Raw genomic sequence first — 17,555 nt, 5'->3', positions numbered from 1 at the left:
GGCTCCAAAATCACTGCAGATGGTGACTGCAGCCATGAAATTAAAAGATGCTTACTCCTTGGAAGAAAAGCTATGACCAACCCAGACAGCATATTAAAAAGCAGAGACATTATTTTGCCAACAAAGGTCTGTCTAGTCAAAGCTACGGTTTTTCCAGTAGTCATGTATGGATGTGAGAGTTGGACTCTAAAGCTGAGCACTGAAGAACTGACGCTTTTGAACTGTGGTGTTGGAGAAGACTCTTGAGAGTCCCTTGGACTGCAAGGAGATCCAACTAGTCCATCCTAAATGAAATCAGTCCTGAATATTTATTGGAAGGACTGACGCTGAAGCTGAAACTCAGATACTGTGGCCACCTGATGCAATGAACTGACTCATTGGAAAAGACCCTGACGCTGGTAAAGATTGAAGGCCAGAGGAGAAGGGGACGACAGATGAGATGGCTGGATGGCATCATCAATTCGATGGACATGAGTTTGAGTAAGCTCCGGGAACTGGTGATGGACAGGGAAGCCTTTCATGCTGCGGTCCATGAGGTAGCAAAGAGTCAGACATGACTGAGCGACTGAACTGAACTGAACTTAGAAAATCATCAGAATCAATTCAAATCATGTTACCTACCTCAAATAGCAATTTGAGTTTGGCAATGTAATCTGTCCAGCTCTTAAAAAGGCTGATTATTAGATTATGACTACAGAGTAATAAGCAGGCAATAGATGGCTTTTTAGATTCAAAATTATTTTTCTTCCTGGCTATAGAGGCTTACTTAATTACATGACTACTGCCTTGCCAGGAAGGTTTATGTGACCACAAAAGGTACTCTCTTTGGCCCTTACTTACCACTGGGATGAATTGGTATGTGTAAAATGATGGTGGTAATTTTCATATCAATGCCATTCTTTATAACATTTAGAAATAATTATGACTATTTTGTAAATGTTAAAAAATGCAGCATCATGAATTTAAGTGAATTCAGGTGAATTATGTATTGAAAGACTGGCTGGATAATTTATTGTCCACATTGAGGCACTTCAAAGTGAAAAGAAATGCTACTGGCCAGGCCAACAGATAGAACATGAAACTTCTTGCAAATCAGGATATTGGTCATCCAATAAATGCATCAGTATTTTAGAAAAAAGGAAAAGGTATTTTCTTTTAAAATTTAAGTGGATCACATTATATATTCCTTTAAAATTAAATCATTAATTTCTGCACTATAAAAATAAGGTGAACTGCAAACGATCTTTTAAAACTTATCCTACACTCTAGAGAGAGAAATGGAAATGAGTTTGGAGAAAATAAATGTGACTATAGATCTGACTCAATTTCAGAAGTCATGATAGAATCTTATTTAATAGTTTTTTGAGTCTGGTTTTTTAAAAATATTATTTGATATTAGATAATGTTGCTATGTATATAAATACGCCCGTACAGTATAAAACAGAATATCATAGCAAAGGCCAACCATAAGTGAAAATAATTTTTAAACTATTTTGTTTGAATTATAGAGTTGCCTAAACTGCTGTCTTGGTTGATTCTAAACTGAAAATGAATCAAGGTATTTGGCTTTTCTTTTCAAAATGTGCTGCATTAAGGCAACTGAACAAACTTTAAAATTAGACTTTCATAAGTCATACCTGTGCCTAATCTGGGGGAATACACTTTAATTTTCCAGCTAGCTATCCCAAGTATTTTGTCAGGACATAACAAATGGATGGTACTAAAAAATAACAACAACAACAAACAAACAAACAAAACCTTTGATAAAATTATGAGTTAATCATTCTTTTCATATAATTCAAAAATTATATTGTAATTCAATGCAATTGAAATGTTAGGTTCAAACTTATGAAGAATCTTTTTTTTTATTTTTATATTCCAGGGTCTCTGATTTATAGTTCTGTCTTTATTCACTTACCACCAAACATAGGATGACTCTCATTGTGAAGAAGTCTACAGGAAGTCAATTTAGAACTGGAACCATTTTGCATATTTGGTAGAGAAGGAAATGACAACCCACTCCAGTTTTCTTGCTTGGAGAATTCCATGGACAGAAGAGCCTGGTGGGCTACAGTCCACGGGGTCACAAACAGTCAGACATGACTGAGTGACTAACACCTGCATATTTGGAAACAAGACTACTATTCTAGGGAATTGAACACTAGGAAATACGTTTCTTCAGGGTGGTTAATGTAAAACACAAAAAATTTTGATTTCATTGTTTTTAAATTGCATTTTCCATATACATTCTATCCTAATGCCACTAAACAGTAGATTAATTTGAATTTACCTTAATCGACATTCGTATGTTTATCTCTGTATGTGTGTATGTGTGTGGACTCAGTCGTGTCTGACTTCTTGCAACACCATGGATTATAGCCTGCCAGGCTCCTCTGTCCATGGGATTTTCTAAGCAAGAATACTGGAGAGGGTTGCCATTTCCTTCTCCAGGGGATCTTCCTGACCCAGGGATTGAACCCTCATCTCCTGCATTGGCAGGCAGATTCTTTATCACTGAGCTTTACTATCATACATTTAGTATAAAAAAAAAAAAAAAATTGGGTGATCCATTTTATTCTGACCAGAAAAAGTCATTATATAAACTAGGCCTATATACAGGTTAACAGATTTTGATATCATTTTCCATTAAATTCTTGAAGTTGCAAAATAAATGTGGCTGTACTTTTAAAAATACTTATAAAAGTACATACAATATAGATTCCCTTAAACCTCCAGCAAGACCTTCACTAATGAATTAAGAGCCTCTTCAAAGAGAAACAAAAATCTTTTTATTTGCACTACTTTTATTAAGAAAATATTATGAATTATTTGCAATTTGGAGAGGCTTTTTTATAGTTGTGTTTCCCCCAATGTGTTCAGTTGCTAAGCCGTGTCTTACTTTTTGCGACTCCATCAACTGCAGCATGCCAGGCTTCCCTGTCCCAGAGTTTGCTCAAATTCATGTCCATTGAGGAGGGGATACTATTTAATCGTCTCTTCTGTCACCCTGTTCTCCTCCTGTTCTCAATTTTTCCCAGCATCAGGGTCTTTTCCAATGAGTCAGCTCTTTGCATCAGGTGGCCAAAGTACTGGAGCTTCAGCTTCAGCATCAGTCCTTCTAGTGAATATTCAGGGTCGATTTTCTTTTAAGATTGGGGCTTCCCTGGTGGCTCAGAGGTTAAAGCGTCTGTCTGCAAAGGGACTGACTGGTTTGATCTTGCTGTTCAAGGGACTCGCAGGAGTCTTTTCCAGCACTACAAACTGTGCCTGTACCCCTGATGTCACAGCAGAGGAGCTAGTTCTAGACTGAAGAAAACCATTCTTACTATGCTCTGGTCCAAGGTTAATGAATACATTAGAACCACTCATTTTCTGCCCCATGTTTCAGATTCAGAAAACAGCTTTCATTTTTTTACTTAATTTATTTATACATGCAAAGAAACCCTGGAATTATTTATTGAAAGACTTATTCTTATTTCTCGGTAAGTTTAATTGCACATTATTCTACATATGAGATTCAAACTATTTGTATAAAGTACAAAGGCATTTTGGTCAAAAGAATGGTTTCTTTATCAAAAGTACACAATATACAGTTCAAAATTAAAGACAAAATATATAAAGTTATTTTAACCATAAAAGAAATGAAATTGCCTGACAAGATGCATTTCATTTTGTTTAGATATATTTCTTTCAGTTAACAAAAGGACACTGCATGAAATACATTTAAAATCAAGGCTAATCTCCCTTTCCCCATAATTTTCTTGAAATGCTAGGACCCGTGTTGCTTAAAATCTTCTCTCAACATGATGCAGCTTTTATCCTGACTATTCATAATTTTCTTGTGAATTAACTGAATACCACTTATCTGAGTCCAGATGGTGGAAGAGGAAGAAGGAAAGAAAGAAATTTCATTTTCAATATTTTGGTACATAATTTAACAGTCTACTGAACTATTTTTAACTTCAGGATTCAGTGTTGTACCTGAAGAGTTCTAATATTTTTACTGGGTTTACTCTCAAGGCACTTCCTAGGTAAAGGGACAAACATATACTTTCTTTGACAAGATAACACACTTTGCTTCTCTTCAGAGTTCACCCAGCAGTAATCAGGTTGTGATCAAAGTTTATGAAACCGCTCTGTTAAAGAACAACTGGTGACTCTCAATTACCAAATCCAGTGAATTACCCAATCTTGACATGTCATTGGTGTTTTATATCATTGCCTCACTCTCGCTACTGACAGTTCTTTGATTCTGAGAAATCATTTCTCCTTGTTTTCTTCCTACCTCCTGGTCCACTGGTTCACTTCTTGTGCTGGGCTCTCTTTCCCAGCCTTTTACATGGGAATGTCACTCAGGGACCTGCCTCATGGCATTCCTGGGCAAGCTCTTCCAGATTCAGAGTTTCAATTTTTAAAGCTAGAGCCAGAGCCCACCCCTTCCTACTATATTGAGACCTATGTATGTACCTTGTTGAATCTCTTGCTCTGCATGTCACCCAGAGATGTCATCTTATTTTCTTCATCCATCTCTGCTTGAGCAATCTGCACTTTCTTCTGGGTACCTTATTTAAATTACTGACACAACTATCAAGCTAATAGCCCAAGCCAGTAATGTGGGCATCATCGCCAACACAGTTCTCTCTTTTCCATCACCAACTCCTGTGAATTCTATCTCCTTAACAGTTCTTTACCATTACCACCATTATCTGCCACATGTTAGTACAGATCTTTAACCCAGCTAGGCTATTAAAATAGTCTCTCTGGCTTGAACTCTACCATGTCCCCAATTCCTGTTGATTTTCTTCCATCAGATTTACATCGGCATTTCTGAGAGACATTTCTCAAGATACCCAGGGGGGAAGCAGAATTTCTCCATGGCCAAAAAAATCTTGGGGGATATTTCATGCCATTATTCTCTTCTAAGGAAGACTCTGTAGATGTTAGCTAGTTAAAGAACTTTGTGGGTGTTTGTGACCATGAACGTCCTGCAGTTCCAGCTTTCTGCAGAACACTCCGTGCCTATGTGAAATTAGTGTCTGCTCTGATCTTAATCACCTTTTTCCTGGTTTTTATTGTGCATTTTCTATGGAAGCCTAGCGATTTCAATGACATTTATTCTGTCTTCTCTGAATCTAGTTTGTTTTCCCTATTCAATCTTGGGTTCTTTTATAATTTTTTTTTTCCCCTGGAAAATTCAATTATTGCTGGTCTGGAAACCCTGTTTAAAAATCTGAACTTTTCCTTGCCTCAGTAACTTAGTACTTTCTGGATGAGGACAGTACATAATCACTGTGTATGTGTGTGTATACATATTCAGATACAGATGTAGATATAGATATTTTGCTTCTATTCTTTTAATGCTTCCACGACTCTTAAATCTATCAGTGTTTTATGTCTTGACCAAAGTGAGACTTGGATTCTTGAATTCATGACTTATGCCTCACTTCATTGTTAGTCTACTCCTGATGCAGGTTGATTTCTAGAAATCACAAAAGGCTTTGCTGGCAGAGTAACTGCCTGCTTTAGTACTTACTATATTTCCCAGCTATTCAGATGAAGTGGTCCCGGGACCCTTGCTCCCTGTTGAGTCACTATATTATTCTCAATTCTCTACTTGTTCATCTTCTTTGTTAAAAGAGACAAAACCAAGAGCTTAGCATTAATTAATGTTTTGTGTACATTAAAATGAAAACTTTGCTGTAAAAGTTTTTCTTGAGAAGTCTGCCTCCTATTTATAGATCCCTTTAATTGCTCCCCTGACCTTCCAGTGAAAGGAAGTGGTGCTTGTTTTATCATGGAAGTCTTTTATAATTTTTATGGTTACAGATATTGATTTTAGGCTATTTATGAGGATCAGATAAAGACATTGGTTCCCAGTTATGTTCCAAGTGTTTTCATACTATTGCTATATTTATTTCTAGAAACATGGCATTGGGATTATTAATATCATTTAAAGATGGAGAAACTGAGGCAGAAAGAGGAAATCTTTGTCTAAATGAAGGATATATTCCCTTGTACACAGTGAAAATAGCCCCATTAGATCAGGATATTAAGAGCATGATTTAAAGGTGTTTTTCAAAGGGTCAGAGGTAAAAGTGGGTAAAAGCATGGTGTTAATTCCCACTCTGTGTGAAAGTGGGCAAGTTATTGATCATTCAGAACCTGCTTTGTAGGGTTTAAAATGAGGTAGCAGTTCTGTAACATAAAGTGCTCTCTCTCTCTACATATATATATATATACGTATATATACATATATATACCTACATATCTAACCTATATATAGAATGTTGCCGAACTCTGACTCATGTTAGTTTTACATAACTGTGAAGTGCTTTAGTGGATGTGAAGTACACCTATACTCTTGTCTGGGAGAATACTTAACCTTACATTTCATAGATACAAAAAAGAAATAATAACAGATTAAACAGTAAAGGAAGAGATTGCTCATTTTATTAAAGCACAAAGTTATTCAAGATTTGAAAAAGGAAAGAATGCTCACTGCCTTTCCTAAGAGGCTCAGAGTTGTCAAAAGTAGAGTGTAGAGAGGCAGAATGCAACATTAGTGTTGAACTTGGGGTGTTTAAATAAGATTCATGCCAATTTGTTGCCTAGCAATCAGGGTATTTATCCTTGCCTGGGGAGCAACAGGGCAACTGAGCACAGGGTGGATCAAAAAGGTTGCTTATTGCAATACAGCAGCCACTGTAAGGGGAACACGTGTTTCTACAAAATCCTACAAAAATGGCAATATGAATTCACTTCAGGGCTGGCTTACTCTGGTTGGAAAAATTCAGTCAATATTTTGCAAGTATGGTCCAATAACTACAGGCATCAGGGTTACAAAGCTACAGGTGGTTGTTAGGGCGAAGACTGAGGCAAGTGTTCTTTCCAGAGGGCAGCTATAGCAAAGCACACACGGCAGTCAGCATCGTGGTTAAGAGGCTAGGGGCCGGACAGCATGGGCTGGGATGCTGGGCCCGTCTATTCCCAGCTGTATAATGCTGGACACGTTCCTTAATTTTTCTATGAAAGTCTCCTTGTCATTAGAAGGTGATGATGATGATGAAACGTATGTTTGTAATTATTGCAAGGAAAGGCCTGAAAAGCATATCTGGCCCAAAGTAACTAGTCAATGACGATCAGCAGCTATTAGCTACTGAGGTCAAGACTTCTTGGCAGCCTACTTCTCTGGGGTTATTTCTCAGTCTTAACCCAGCTTTTTAGGGACCCCTTTCTTTTTATCTACTGTCCCCAGGCTCGACTATTCATATTCCTTTATCATCACGTGATGTTTGTCTTCTATCCCAAGGCATAAGTTTTCTCTTTATCTCCATCCTTAAAAACAAGTACAACTATGGGGATCTTCACAGGGTTTTCACTGCTAGTGATCTGGAAAAATTAGCAGGGAATAAAAGAGTTTCTTCCCAGGCTTCTTCCACTTTCTTCTACTTTAGATCCACAAGGGTGGGAAAAACATGGTAAGAAGATTCATTCACACTGTCAAGACAGATGCTCTGTCCTGAGATTTACAACAGAAAAGTTTAGGGTGATGAAGTCTCTAAAGTGACTACCTAATGACTGGAAGTATACAGTTGGATTTTAACTTTTGGAGACGATTTTAGGGAACAGACTCACGTTGCTTCCAATTTTGGCAGTATTTTTAGATATATTCTAACTTTTTCAAAATATTTTTTATTAAAAAAATTTGTAACCACAACAATACAGAATCTATACATTGGGCATTCCAGTTAATGCAGTTAAATGTGTATAATTTTTATTGCCTACTTATTATTATAAAATGTAGATGTGCCAAAACATATTCAACCCCACTTATATCAGCTGATATTACAAATTGGGCTTCCCTGGTGGCTCAGTGGTAAAGAACCCTCCTGCCAATACAGGAGACTCGGGCTCAGTCCTTGGGTTGAGAAGATCCTCTGGATAAGGAAATGGCAATCCACTCCAGTATTCTTGCCTGGGAAATCCCATGGACAGAGGAATCTTTCAGGTTACAGTTCATGGGGTTGAAAAGAGTTGGACATGACTGAGCAACTGAGCATGCATGCATGCACACTGTACTCATGCTTGTAACTGTATTTTATATTCTAGTGTTTGTTTTTCTAAAATGTATGCTGCATATTTATACACATTTGAGTATCTCTAAATGCCACAGACATGTGAAAATTAGAAGCATTATCTGATAGTGTTTGTCTCCCTATATGCCTACTCTCATTTCTTCATTCACATATTATACATCATTTTTTTTTAAATTTGTATTTCTATGATTACAAGTGTAGCTTGGCAATTCTACATTCCTCTGGGCCAACTTAGAATTCCTGCTCTTTTTGAATTTCCTGCTCCTTTCTTTGCGCTCATATTTTCTTGGGTTATTTACCTTTTTCTTATTAATTTATAGAATTTTGTGTATTAGGAATGTCTGTGGGGGAGTGTGGGAAAAGATATATGAGTTGTGAATAAATTCTCTAACCATTTTCTTTGGCTTTATTGATGGCACCATTCATCATAAAAATTCAAGACTTTGTTAAATGCATGTATTTTTCATAACTCTTCATTTTAAAATGTCTTCCTATGTTTTTACAGCTTCTGCTTTTGAAATTAAGATATTAAAAATTCATCTGGAATTAATTTTTACATGTACTGTTAGATACAGCCTTAACTACTTTTGTCCAAAACAGATAGCCCAGTGGTATTTGTAGAACAGTCCACCCTTCACCAGGAATTTGAAGTGCCACATTTACCAGTTATCAAGTAACCATACGCATTTGGGTCTGTTTCAAATACTTGGTTGCTTTCACTGGCTTATTATTATTATTTTTTTTAATTTCAGAAGGCAGAGAAAGATGGAGAATGTCTATTTTTAAGAGTTAACATTTCTCTAATACCAAAGAAATAAAAGAAAACTAGAGCTAGATTTCACTCATGAATATAAATGCAAAAATTTGAAAAAAATTAGCAATTCTAATGCAGCAAAGAATTAAGGTAGAAATACAACTTGAATAAGAAAGTTTAAACCAGAAACACAAGTATGTTTTCATAGGACAGTAACCTATTAATTCTATTGCAGCACTAAATTCAAGCAAAAAAAAGCTATTATGTCAATAGGCTGGATATGAATTTTGTAACACTGGGTATCCAGTCTTTATAAACACTGTGGAGACCAAGAAAGGTCCTTCTTAAACATGATTAAGACCAGAAAGACCTTTCTTAGACATTTCTTTTGTCTCTGAAACTATCATAAAACACCAAATCAAGAATAAGACAGGATGCCTGATTGGAATTATTATTCAATATTGTTTTAGAGATATTAGATAATAACACAAAAATTAAGGAAACAATATACTTATTAGAAAAAAAGAAATTTTAAATTTGAAAATCAGTAGCTTTTAAAAAATATCAGCAATAAATAGTAAGAAAAGAAGTCTACTCACAATTTTGCAACAATAGTATAAAATATGTGGAAATAAATTGAACAACAAAGTTAAAGGTTTTTAAGAAGGAAGTGTATTTAATACACTAGATAGGGTATTAAAAAAGCAGAGACATCACTTTGCTGACAAAGGTCCATATAATCAAAGCTATGATTTTTCCAGTAATCATGTATGGATGTGAGAGTTGGACTATAAAGAAGGCTGAGCACTGAAGAACTGATACTTTCTAACCGTGGTGTTGGAGAAGACTCTTGAGAGTCCCTTGGACAGCAAGGAGATTAAACCAATCAATCCTAAAGGAAATGAACCCTAAATATTCATTGGAAGGACTGGTGCTAAAGTTGAAGTTCCAATACTTTGGCCAACTGATGTGAAGAGTCGACTCACTGGAAAAGATCCTGATTCTCGGAAATATTGAGAGCAAGAAGAGAATGGGGCTACAGAGGATAAGATGGTTGGATGGCATCACTGACTCAATGAACATGAGTTTGAAGAAACTCCGGGAGATAGTGAAGGACAGGGAAGCCTCGCGTGCTGCAGTCCACGGGGTCACAAAGAGTCAGACACAACTGAGCAACTGGGCCACAACAACAAAAAGTACAATAGTTTAGTAAAGAAAACATAAAAGACCTAGTTAAATATTCCCTGTTAGGAATTTGAACATCATAAATATTTCAAATCATACCTAAGTTAACACATGCTTACTATAGGACTTTTGTAGACTTGGTCTCAATGATTTTGATTTGCTTGTGCAGAAAATGATTTACCAGCTTATTTAAAAACAAAAAACACAAAAAACAATGATGCCCTACGAGATACGGAAACTTCCTCTAAGGTAACTGTAAACAAAATACTCTGGTACTGATGTCATACTTTTATTAGTAAATGTGAAAACAGTATAATCAGATATCCTGATGTTTTCTGAATGACATTTTACTCATTTTTTCTCATCACCTTCTTAGAAGATGTTGTAATTTAATGTGAACTTTGAGAAAATAAATATGAAATGACAGAATTGGGGAGAAAAAGACAACTCTATGGCAAAGATGGTGTGGACTGAATGGTCCAACATAAAATATGTATGATTAGGAATAATCTGATTAATAAACTTCTACTCATACAAATATGCTTAAAAGCTGAGAAAGGGTTTTGCTATTTTATGTACCTTTATTAAATCCTAATTGGGATACACTGTTTTCTTAGGATTAAAGATTGCATTTAGATTCCACTACTTTCAGTGTGATCTGTGCTAGGCTAAATGTTACCACTGCATATTCTGTAAAGGAAGGACTGGCTACACTTATTCATTCAATCCCTGGTGGTGCAGATGGTAAAGAATCTGCCTGTAATGCTGGAGACCCAGGTTCAATCCCTGGGTTGGGAAGATTCCCTGGGGAAGGGAATGGCAACCCACTCCAGTATTCTTGCCTGGAGAATCCCATGAAAGAGGAGCCTGGTGGGCTACAGTCCATGGGGTTGCAAAGAGTCAGACAGGACTGAAAGGCAAAGGAGAAAAGGAAAGATAAACCCATTTGAATGCAGAGTTCCAAAGAATAGCAAAGAGAGATAAGAAAGCCTTCCTCAGTGATAAATGCAAAGAAATAGAGGAAAACAATAGAATGGGAAAGATAGAGATTTTTTTCAATAAAATAAGAGATACCAAGGGAACATTTCATGAAAATATGGGCACAATAAAGGAAAGAAATGTCATGGACCTAGTAGAAGCAGAAGATATTAAGAAGAGGTGGCAACAATACACCTAAGAATGATACAAAAAAGATCTTCATGACCTAGATAACCATGATAGTGTGATCACTCATCGAGAGCCAGACATCCTGGAATGTGAAGTCAAGTGGGCCTTAGGAAGCATCACTATGAACAAAGCTAGTGGACGTGATGGAATTCCAGTTGAGCTATTTCAAATCCTAAAAGATGATGCTGTGAAAGTGCTGCACTCAATATGCCAGCACATTTGGAAAACTCAGCAGTGGCCACAGGACTGGAAAAGGTCAGTTTTCATTCCAATCCCAAAGAAAGGCAATGTCAAAGAATGCCCAAACTACTGCACAATTACACTCATCTCACATGCTAGCAAAGTAATGCTCAAAATTCTCCAAGTCAGGCTTCAATAGTAGGTGAATCATGAGCTTCCAGATGTTCAAGCTGGATTTAGAAAAGGCAGAGGAACCAGAGATCAAATTGCCAACATCCGCTGGATCATCAAAAAAGCAAGAGTTCCAGAAAAACATCTATTTCTGCTTTATTGACTATGCCAAAACCTTTGACTGTGTGGATCACAAAAAACTATAGAAACTTCTTAAAGAGATTGGAATACCAGAACACCTTACCTGCCTCCTGAGAAATCTGTATGCAGGTCAAGAAGCAACAGTTACAACTTGACATGGAACAACAGACTGGCTCCAAATTGGGAAAGGAGTACGTCAAGGCTGCATATTATCACCCTGCTTATTTAACTTCTATGCAGAGTACATCATGAGAAATGCTGGGCTGGATGAAGCACAAGCTGGAATCAAGATTGCCAGGAGAAATATCAATAATCTCAGATATGCAGATGACACCACCCTTATGGCAGAAAATGAAGAAGAACTAAAGAGCCTCTTGATGAAACTGAAAGAGGAGAGTGAAAAGTTGGCTTAAAACTCAACATTCAGAAAAGATCATGGGATCCAGTCCCATCACTTCATGGCAAATAGATGGGGAAACAATAGGAACAGTGTCAGACTATTTTCTGGGGCTCCAAAATCACTGCAGATGGTGACTGCAGCCATGAAATTAAAAGACACTTGCTCCTTGGAAGAAATCTATGACCAACCTAGACAGCATATTAAAAAGCAGAGACATTACGTTGCGAACAAAGGTCCATCTCCTCAAAGCTATGGTTTTTCCAGTAGTCATGTATGGATGTGAGAGTTGGACTATAAAGAAAGCTGAGTGCCCAAGAATTGATGCTTTTGAACTGTGGTGCTGGACAGGACTCTTGAGAGTCCCTTGGACTGCAAGGAGATCCAATCAGTCCATCCTAAAGGAGATTAGTCCTGGATGTTCATTGGAAGGACTGATGTTGAAGCTGAAACTCCAATACTTTGGCCACCTGATGTGAAGAACTGGCTCATTTGAAAAGACCCTGATGCTGGGAAAGATTGAGGGCAGGAGGAGAAGGGGATGACAGAGGATGAGATGGTTGGATGGTACCACTGACTTGATGGACATGAGTTTATGTAAGCTCTGGGAGTTGGTGATGGACAGAGAAGCCTGGCATGCTGCAGTCCATGGGGTTGCAAAGAGTCAGATGTGACTCAGGGACTGAACTGAACTGAGCTACTAACACTTTCATTTTCACTTTCAAACAAATGAGAAACAGATGTTAAGTGTGTGTCCAATCCCTGCCCCAAAGTTGCCTGTAGTCGGGCTAGAATAAGCAGTTTTATACCAACTTGGAGAAGGAAATGGCAATCCACTCCAGTATTCTTGCCTGGAGAATTCTACGGACAGAGGAGACTGGCGAGCTACAGTCCATGGGGTTGCAGAGTCAAACACGACTGAGTGATTAACACACACACCAACAAAATGCAGATAGATGCTACACACCAACAGAATTTATCAGTCCTTTTCAAATGGTTTTGTGTGTGTGTGTGCTCAGTCATGTCTGACTCTTTGCGACTGTGGATTATAGCCCACCAGGCTCCTCTGTCCATGGAATTCTTCAGGCAAGAATACTGGAGTGGTCTCTCATTTCTTTCTCCAGGAGATTCTCCAGCCCAGGGATCAAAACTGTGTCTCTTGCGTCTCCTACAATGGCAGGCAGACTCTTTACCACTAAGCTACCAGTGAAGTCATTAACTATTTCCATAGTTAATACTTGAAAGAAATATCTCTCTTAAAAACTTTGTTATCCAAAATTCTCACATAATATGGCATTTCCTATAAGTCAATCCAAATAAGTAAAATAAAATTAAATCTTTTTGTTAGGAATACTCAATTATTTCTCAATGTCGGGATTTTAAATTAAGTAAAAACAAAATTTAAAAGTTCCAGAACTCAAATGGTCACCAGACAATGAAAAATGATTCACAGGAAATAAGTAATAAAGGTTGAAAGACATTAACTAACAACTGTAGTTGGAATTCTCTATTGAAAAAGAGAGGGAGACAGCAAAAATAATAAGTTGCATTAAGAACTACATAGGGGAAAACAAAACTTTTTAAAATAATGGATTGGAAGCATTGCATTTACCTCTTTCACCAGTAAATTTTCTGCTTTGTGCTCTGCATCTTCAGGTACTGTTGAATACAAGGTTCGGATGTCCCAAGATACTGTGGTGGTCTGAGAACAACAAGGAAAGGGAATGAAATCTTCCAACTTGAAAGCATTGTGTAGACCACTATACCCAAGACACAATAAGAAAGTGTATTAGATCTCAGTATTTGAGGATAAGAGAAGACAGAAGCTTCCATAGTTCTTAGCAATTTTACTCTCTATGAGGGAAGATTCATACCTCTTTTGATCACCACTAGTAGCATTACAGTTTCAAGCATGAAAGCATTAGTCAGTAGCACTCAGTTGTGTCAGACTCTGCGACCCCATGGACCGGATCCCACCAGTCTCTTCTGTCCATGGAATTCTCCAGGCAAGAACGCTGGAGTGGGTTACCATGCCCTTCTCCAGGGGATCTTCCCGACCCAGGAATAGAACCTGGGTCTCCTGCACTGCAGGTGGATTCTTTACTGTCTGAGCCACCAGGGAGCATTACAGTTGCTGCTGCTGCTGCTAAGTCACTTCAGTCGTGTCTGACTCTGTGTGACCCCATAGATGGCAGCCCACCAGGCTCCCCCGTCCCTGGGATTCTCCAGGCAAGAACACTGGAGTGGGTTGCCATTTCCTTCTCCAATGCATGAAAGTGAAAGTGAATTCGCTCAGTCGTGTCCGACTCTTAGCGACCCCATGGACTGCAGCCTACCAAGCTCCTCCGTCCATGGGATTTTCCAGGCAAGAGTACTGGACTGGGGTGCCATCGCCTTCTCCGAGCATTACAGTTAGTCCCTCCTTATTTGTGGTTTCAGTTACTTGTGGTTAACCAGGGTCCAAAAATATTAAATGGAAACTTCTAGTGTTCTGTTCTGAGACGTATGATGGTATCTCAAGCCACTCCCCTCTGCCTGCCCCCACTATCTTATCTCATTGATCTTCTCAGGGTTCCAGGATCCAGGATCACCTAAAGCAGATGACCCTCCTTCTGATTTATTGTCAGAAGGTCAATAAATAGTAGCCTAATACTATGTCACTACATCATTAACCTCACTTCATCTCATCACCTAGGCATTTTATCATATCATCACTGGAAGAAGGGTGAGTACAGTATGAGAAGATATTGTGAGACAGAGAGCACATTCACATATTTTTTATTGTAATTGTTCTATTTTACTATTAGTTACTCTTGTTAATCTTTTACTGTGCCTAATTTATAAGTTAAACATCATCACAGGTATGCGTGTATAGGAAAAAATAGTATTTACAGAGTACCATCTACACTTTCAGGCATCCACTAAGCATCTTGGGATGTATTCCCAATATACAATGGAAGAGGATGATATTACAGACCACTGTTTTCTCTGTGAAGCTCACAATTTTAAGCTGTTTCCTTCCATGGAGAAAACAAAAATTTGGGCATCTGTATATTTTGACTATTTATATTGGTACCTTTGTTGCTGCTAATGATAAAATACATTTGAAATGAAAAAGAAAACCTATAAAATCAGCAATATGTCAATCCTACTTTGAATAATCTCCTGAATATTCACAGGGTAAATTTGATGCCTTTCAGAAGCTGCGTGTGTGTAGCCACAGATAGAGTGTGAGAGAATAAAGGGTATTCAGTAAATCTAGACCTTGAAGAAAATAAGTCATGTTTTTGGTGTCTTTATTTTCATAGAAATAAAACATCTTCAACTTTAAGCTAAACAAACCAATTTTTATTAAATGAATATACATCAACTAAAAGGATAAAGTATCTCTTCAAAGAAAACATTTAAAATGTAATGCATAGATTGTTTCTTCTGTATATTATCTTATGGGATGCCATGTAAGTTTGCAACCTCAGCCACCAGCTTCCTTTATTCTGTTCTCCTTGGTGATTACAGGGGTGCTGGGATGATGAGTCTGTTAGCATACATGGTACCAGCAGTTGGGATCTTTTATTTTGTACACTGTCAAACCTACAAATCATATAGCACAATTTCCTGGTGGCTCAGATGGTAAAGAATCCGCCTGCAATGTAGAAGACATAACAGACTAAGGTTCGAGCCCTGGGTCAGGAAGATCCCCTGTAGAAGGGATGGCAACCCACTCCAGTATTATTGCCTGGCGAATCTCATGGACAGAGGAGTATGGCCAGCTACAGCGCATGGGGTTGCAAAGAGTAAAACATGACTGAGCTACTGACATTTTCACTTTCAGGATGCATGTGAGCTGTTCTAGATGAAGCGCAGACTGCAATGAAGAAGACATGGGTTCAGTCTCTGGGTTGGGAAGATCCCCTGGAGAAAGAAATGGCAACCCACTCCAGTATTCTTGCCTGGAGAATTCCATGGACAGAGGAGCCTGACAGGCTACACAGTCCACGGGGTTGCAGAAGAGTCAGACATGACTTAGTGACTAAACAACAACAACAGATGAAGGGCATTTTTCGTTCTAATTATTTAAGTAGATGAGAGTCTCAAAATCTGTCCTTACTTTCACAGAACGGGAAGGGGAGGGGTCCAGGGAATTTAGTCTTCTGAGTTCACAATGGCAACTGCAGCTCTGCCACCAGGGGCAGAATCATTCCTCATCTTCTAATCCTAGGCTCATATTTTCTTCAATTTTTTCTTTACTCTTGATATAAGCTCCTGGTGGGAAAGAAATCTGGTCTGTTTTGTTCACTGTTATAACCTCAGTGCCTGGATGGGTGCTCAAATACTTACTTGTTGAGTGTGTGGGGTATGTGTCTGTGGTTGCCTGTTGTGTATGTCTGTGTGAATGCATGTGTGTGTGATGTGTGTCTGGTGTGTGTGTGTAGTGTCTGTGTGATTATGCATGGAGGTAGGCTGTAGTTGACAGTGTGCGTGTGTGTATGTGCATGGTGAGTGTGTGTCACATGTGAGTGAGTGTGGTATGTGAGTGTATCTGTGAGTGAATGAGTGTGTGGATGTGCATGTATGTATGTGCATATTGGGAAGATGGTGTTTGGACCCTGAAAGAAGAAGAATGTCATGTGAATGTAACATGATCAAGGGATACAAAATAATGAGAAAATTATATTCAAGATACATCATATGGCAAAAATAAAAGCTCATCTTGAAACAGATAAAGAGCCTCTCTGTCAGTGTGTTTGTCCCAGGATTTGACTGTAGTGTGTGAAGGAAGTTTGGAAGTGCTCAGAGGCCATGGCTATTGATTCAAGCCAAGTGTAGATACACATACAGGGAACAATTACTTCCTATGTGAAGCATGCTGGGGCCAACGTGTGTGTGCTGTTGCTTCAGTCGTGCCCAACTCTTGGTGACCCCATGGAGTGTAGCCCACCAGGCTCCTCTGTCCATGGGATTCTCCAGGCAAGAATACTGGAGTGGGTTGCCATTTCCTACTCCAGGGGATCTTCCCAACCCAGGGACTGAGCCCAGGTCTCTTGTACCTCCTACACTGGCAGGAGGGTTCTTTACCACTAGCGCCATCCAGCTCAGACAGTAAAGAATCTGCTTGCAATGCAGGAGACATGGGTTTGATCTCTGGGTTGGGAAAATCCTCTGGAGAAGGAATGGCAACCCACTCCAGTATTCTTGCCTGGAGAAATCCATGGACAGAGGGCCCTGGTGGGTTATAGTCCACGGGGTCACAAAGAGTTGGGCATGACTGACCAACTAACATAGACACACAGAGCCACCTGGGAAGCCCCCAAAGTATGAAACACTTCATGAATTTGCATTTTCATAGTAAGTCCTACATTTCGGGAGTCAATGTAGAACTTACTATTATTTAGATTTTACATTTTTATTCCTTTTGAATTGCCTCTTTCAAATTGTTTCTTTTATGTTATTTACTCTGTTAGAA

General features: G+C 38.4%; 1 protein-coding gene across 3 annotated transcripts in view; it reads right to left on the bottom strand.

Moving 5' to 3' along the window:
• The window catches only part of DOCK10 (dedicator of cytokinesis 10), a 240,864-nt gene that overhangs the window by 148,398 nt on the left and 74,911 nt on the right, over nucleotides 1-17,555 (bottom strand). For all 3 annotated transcript variants that reach the window (XM_010837054.1, XM_010837053.1, XM_010837055.1), the window contains exon 3: nucleotides 13,704-13,793. In XM_010837054.1, the coding sequence (XP_010835356.1) occupies nucleotides 13,704-13,793 (90 nt within the window). The remainder of the gene's footprint in view (nucleotides 1-13,703; nucleotides 13,794-17,555) is intronic.

The sequence above is a fragment of the Bison bison genome, unplaced genomic scaffold (assembly GCF_000754665.1).
Source record: "Bison bison bison isolate TAMUID 2011002044 unplaced genomic scaffold, Bison_UMD1.0 scf7180017864068, whole genome shotgun sequence".
In the NCBI taxonomy this organism is placed as follows: domain Eukaryota; kingdom Metazoa; phylum Chordata; class Mammalia; order Artiodactyla; family Bovidae; genus Bison; species Bison bison.
The sequence above is the reverse complement of the archived record's forward strand: the minus strand, read 5'-3'. Positions and strand labels throughout refer to the sequence as shown.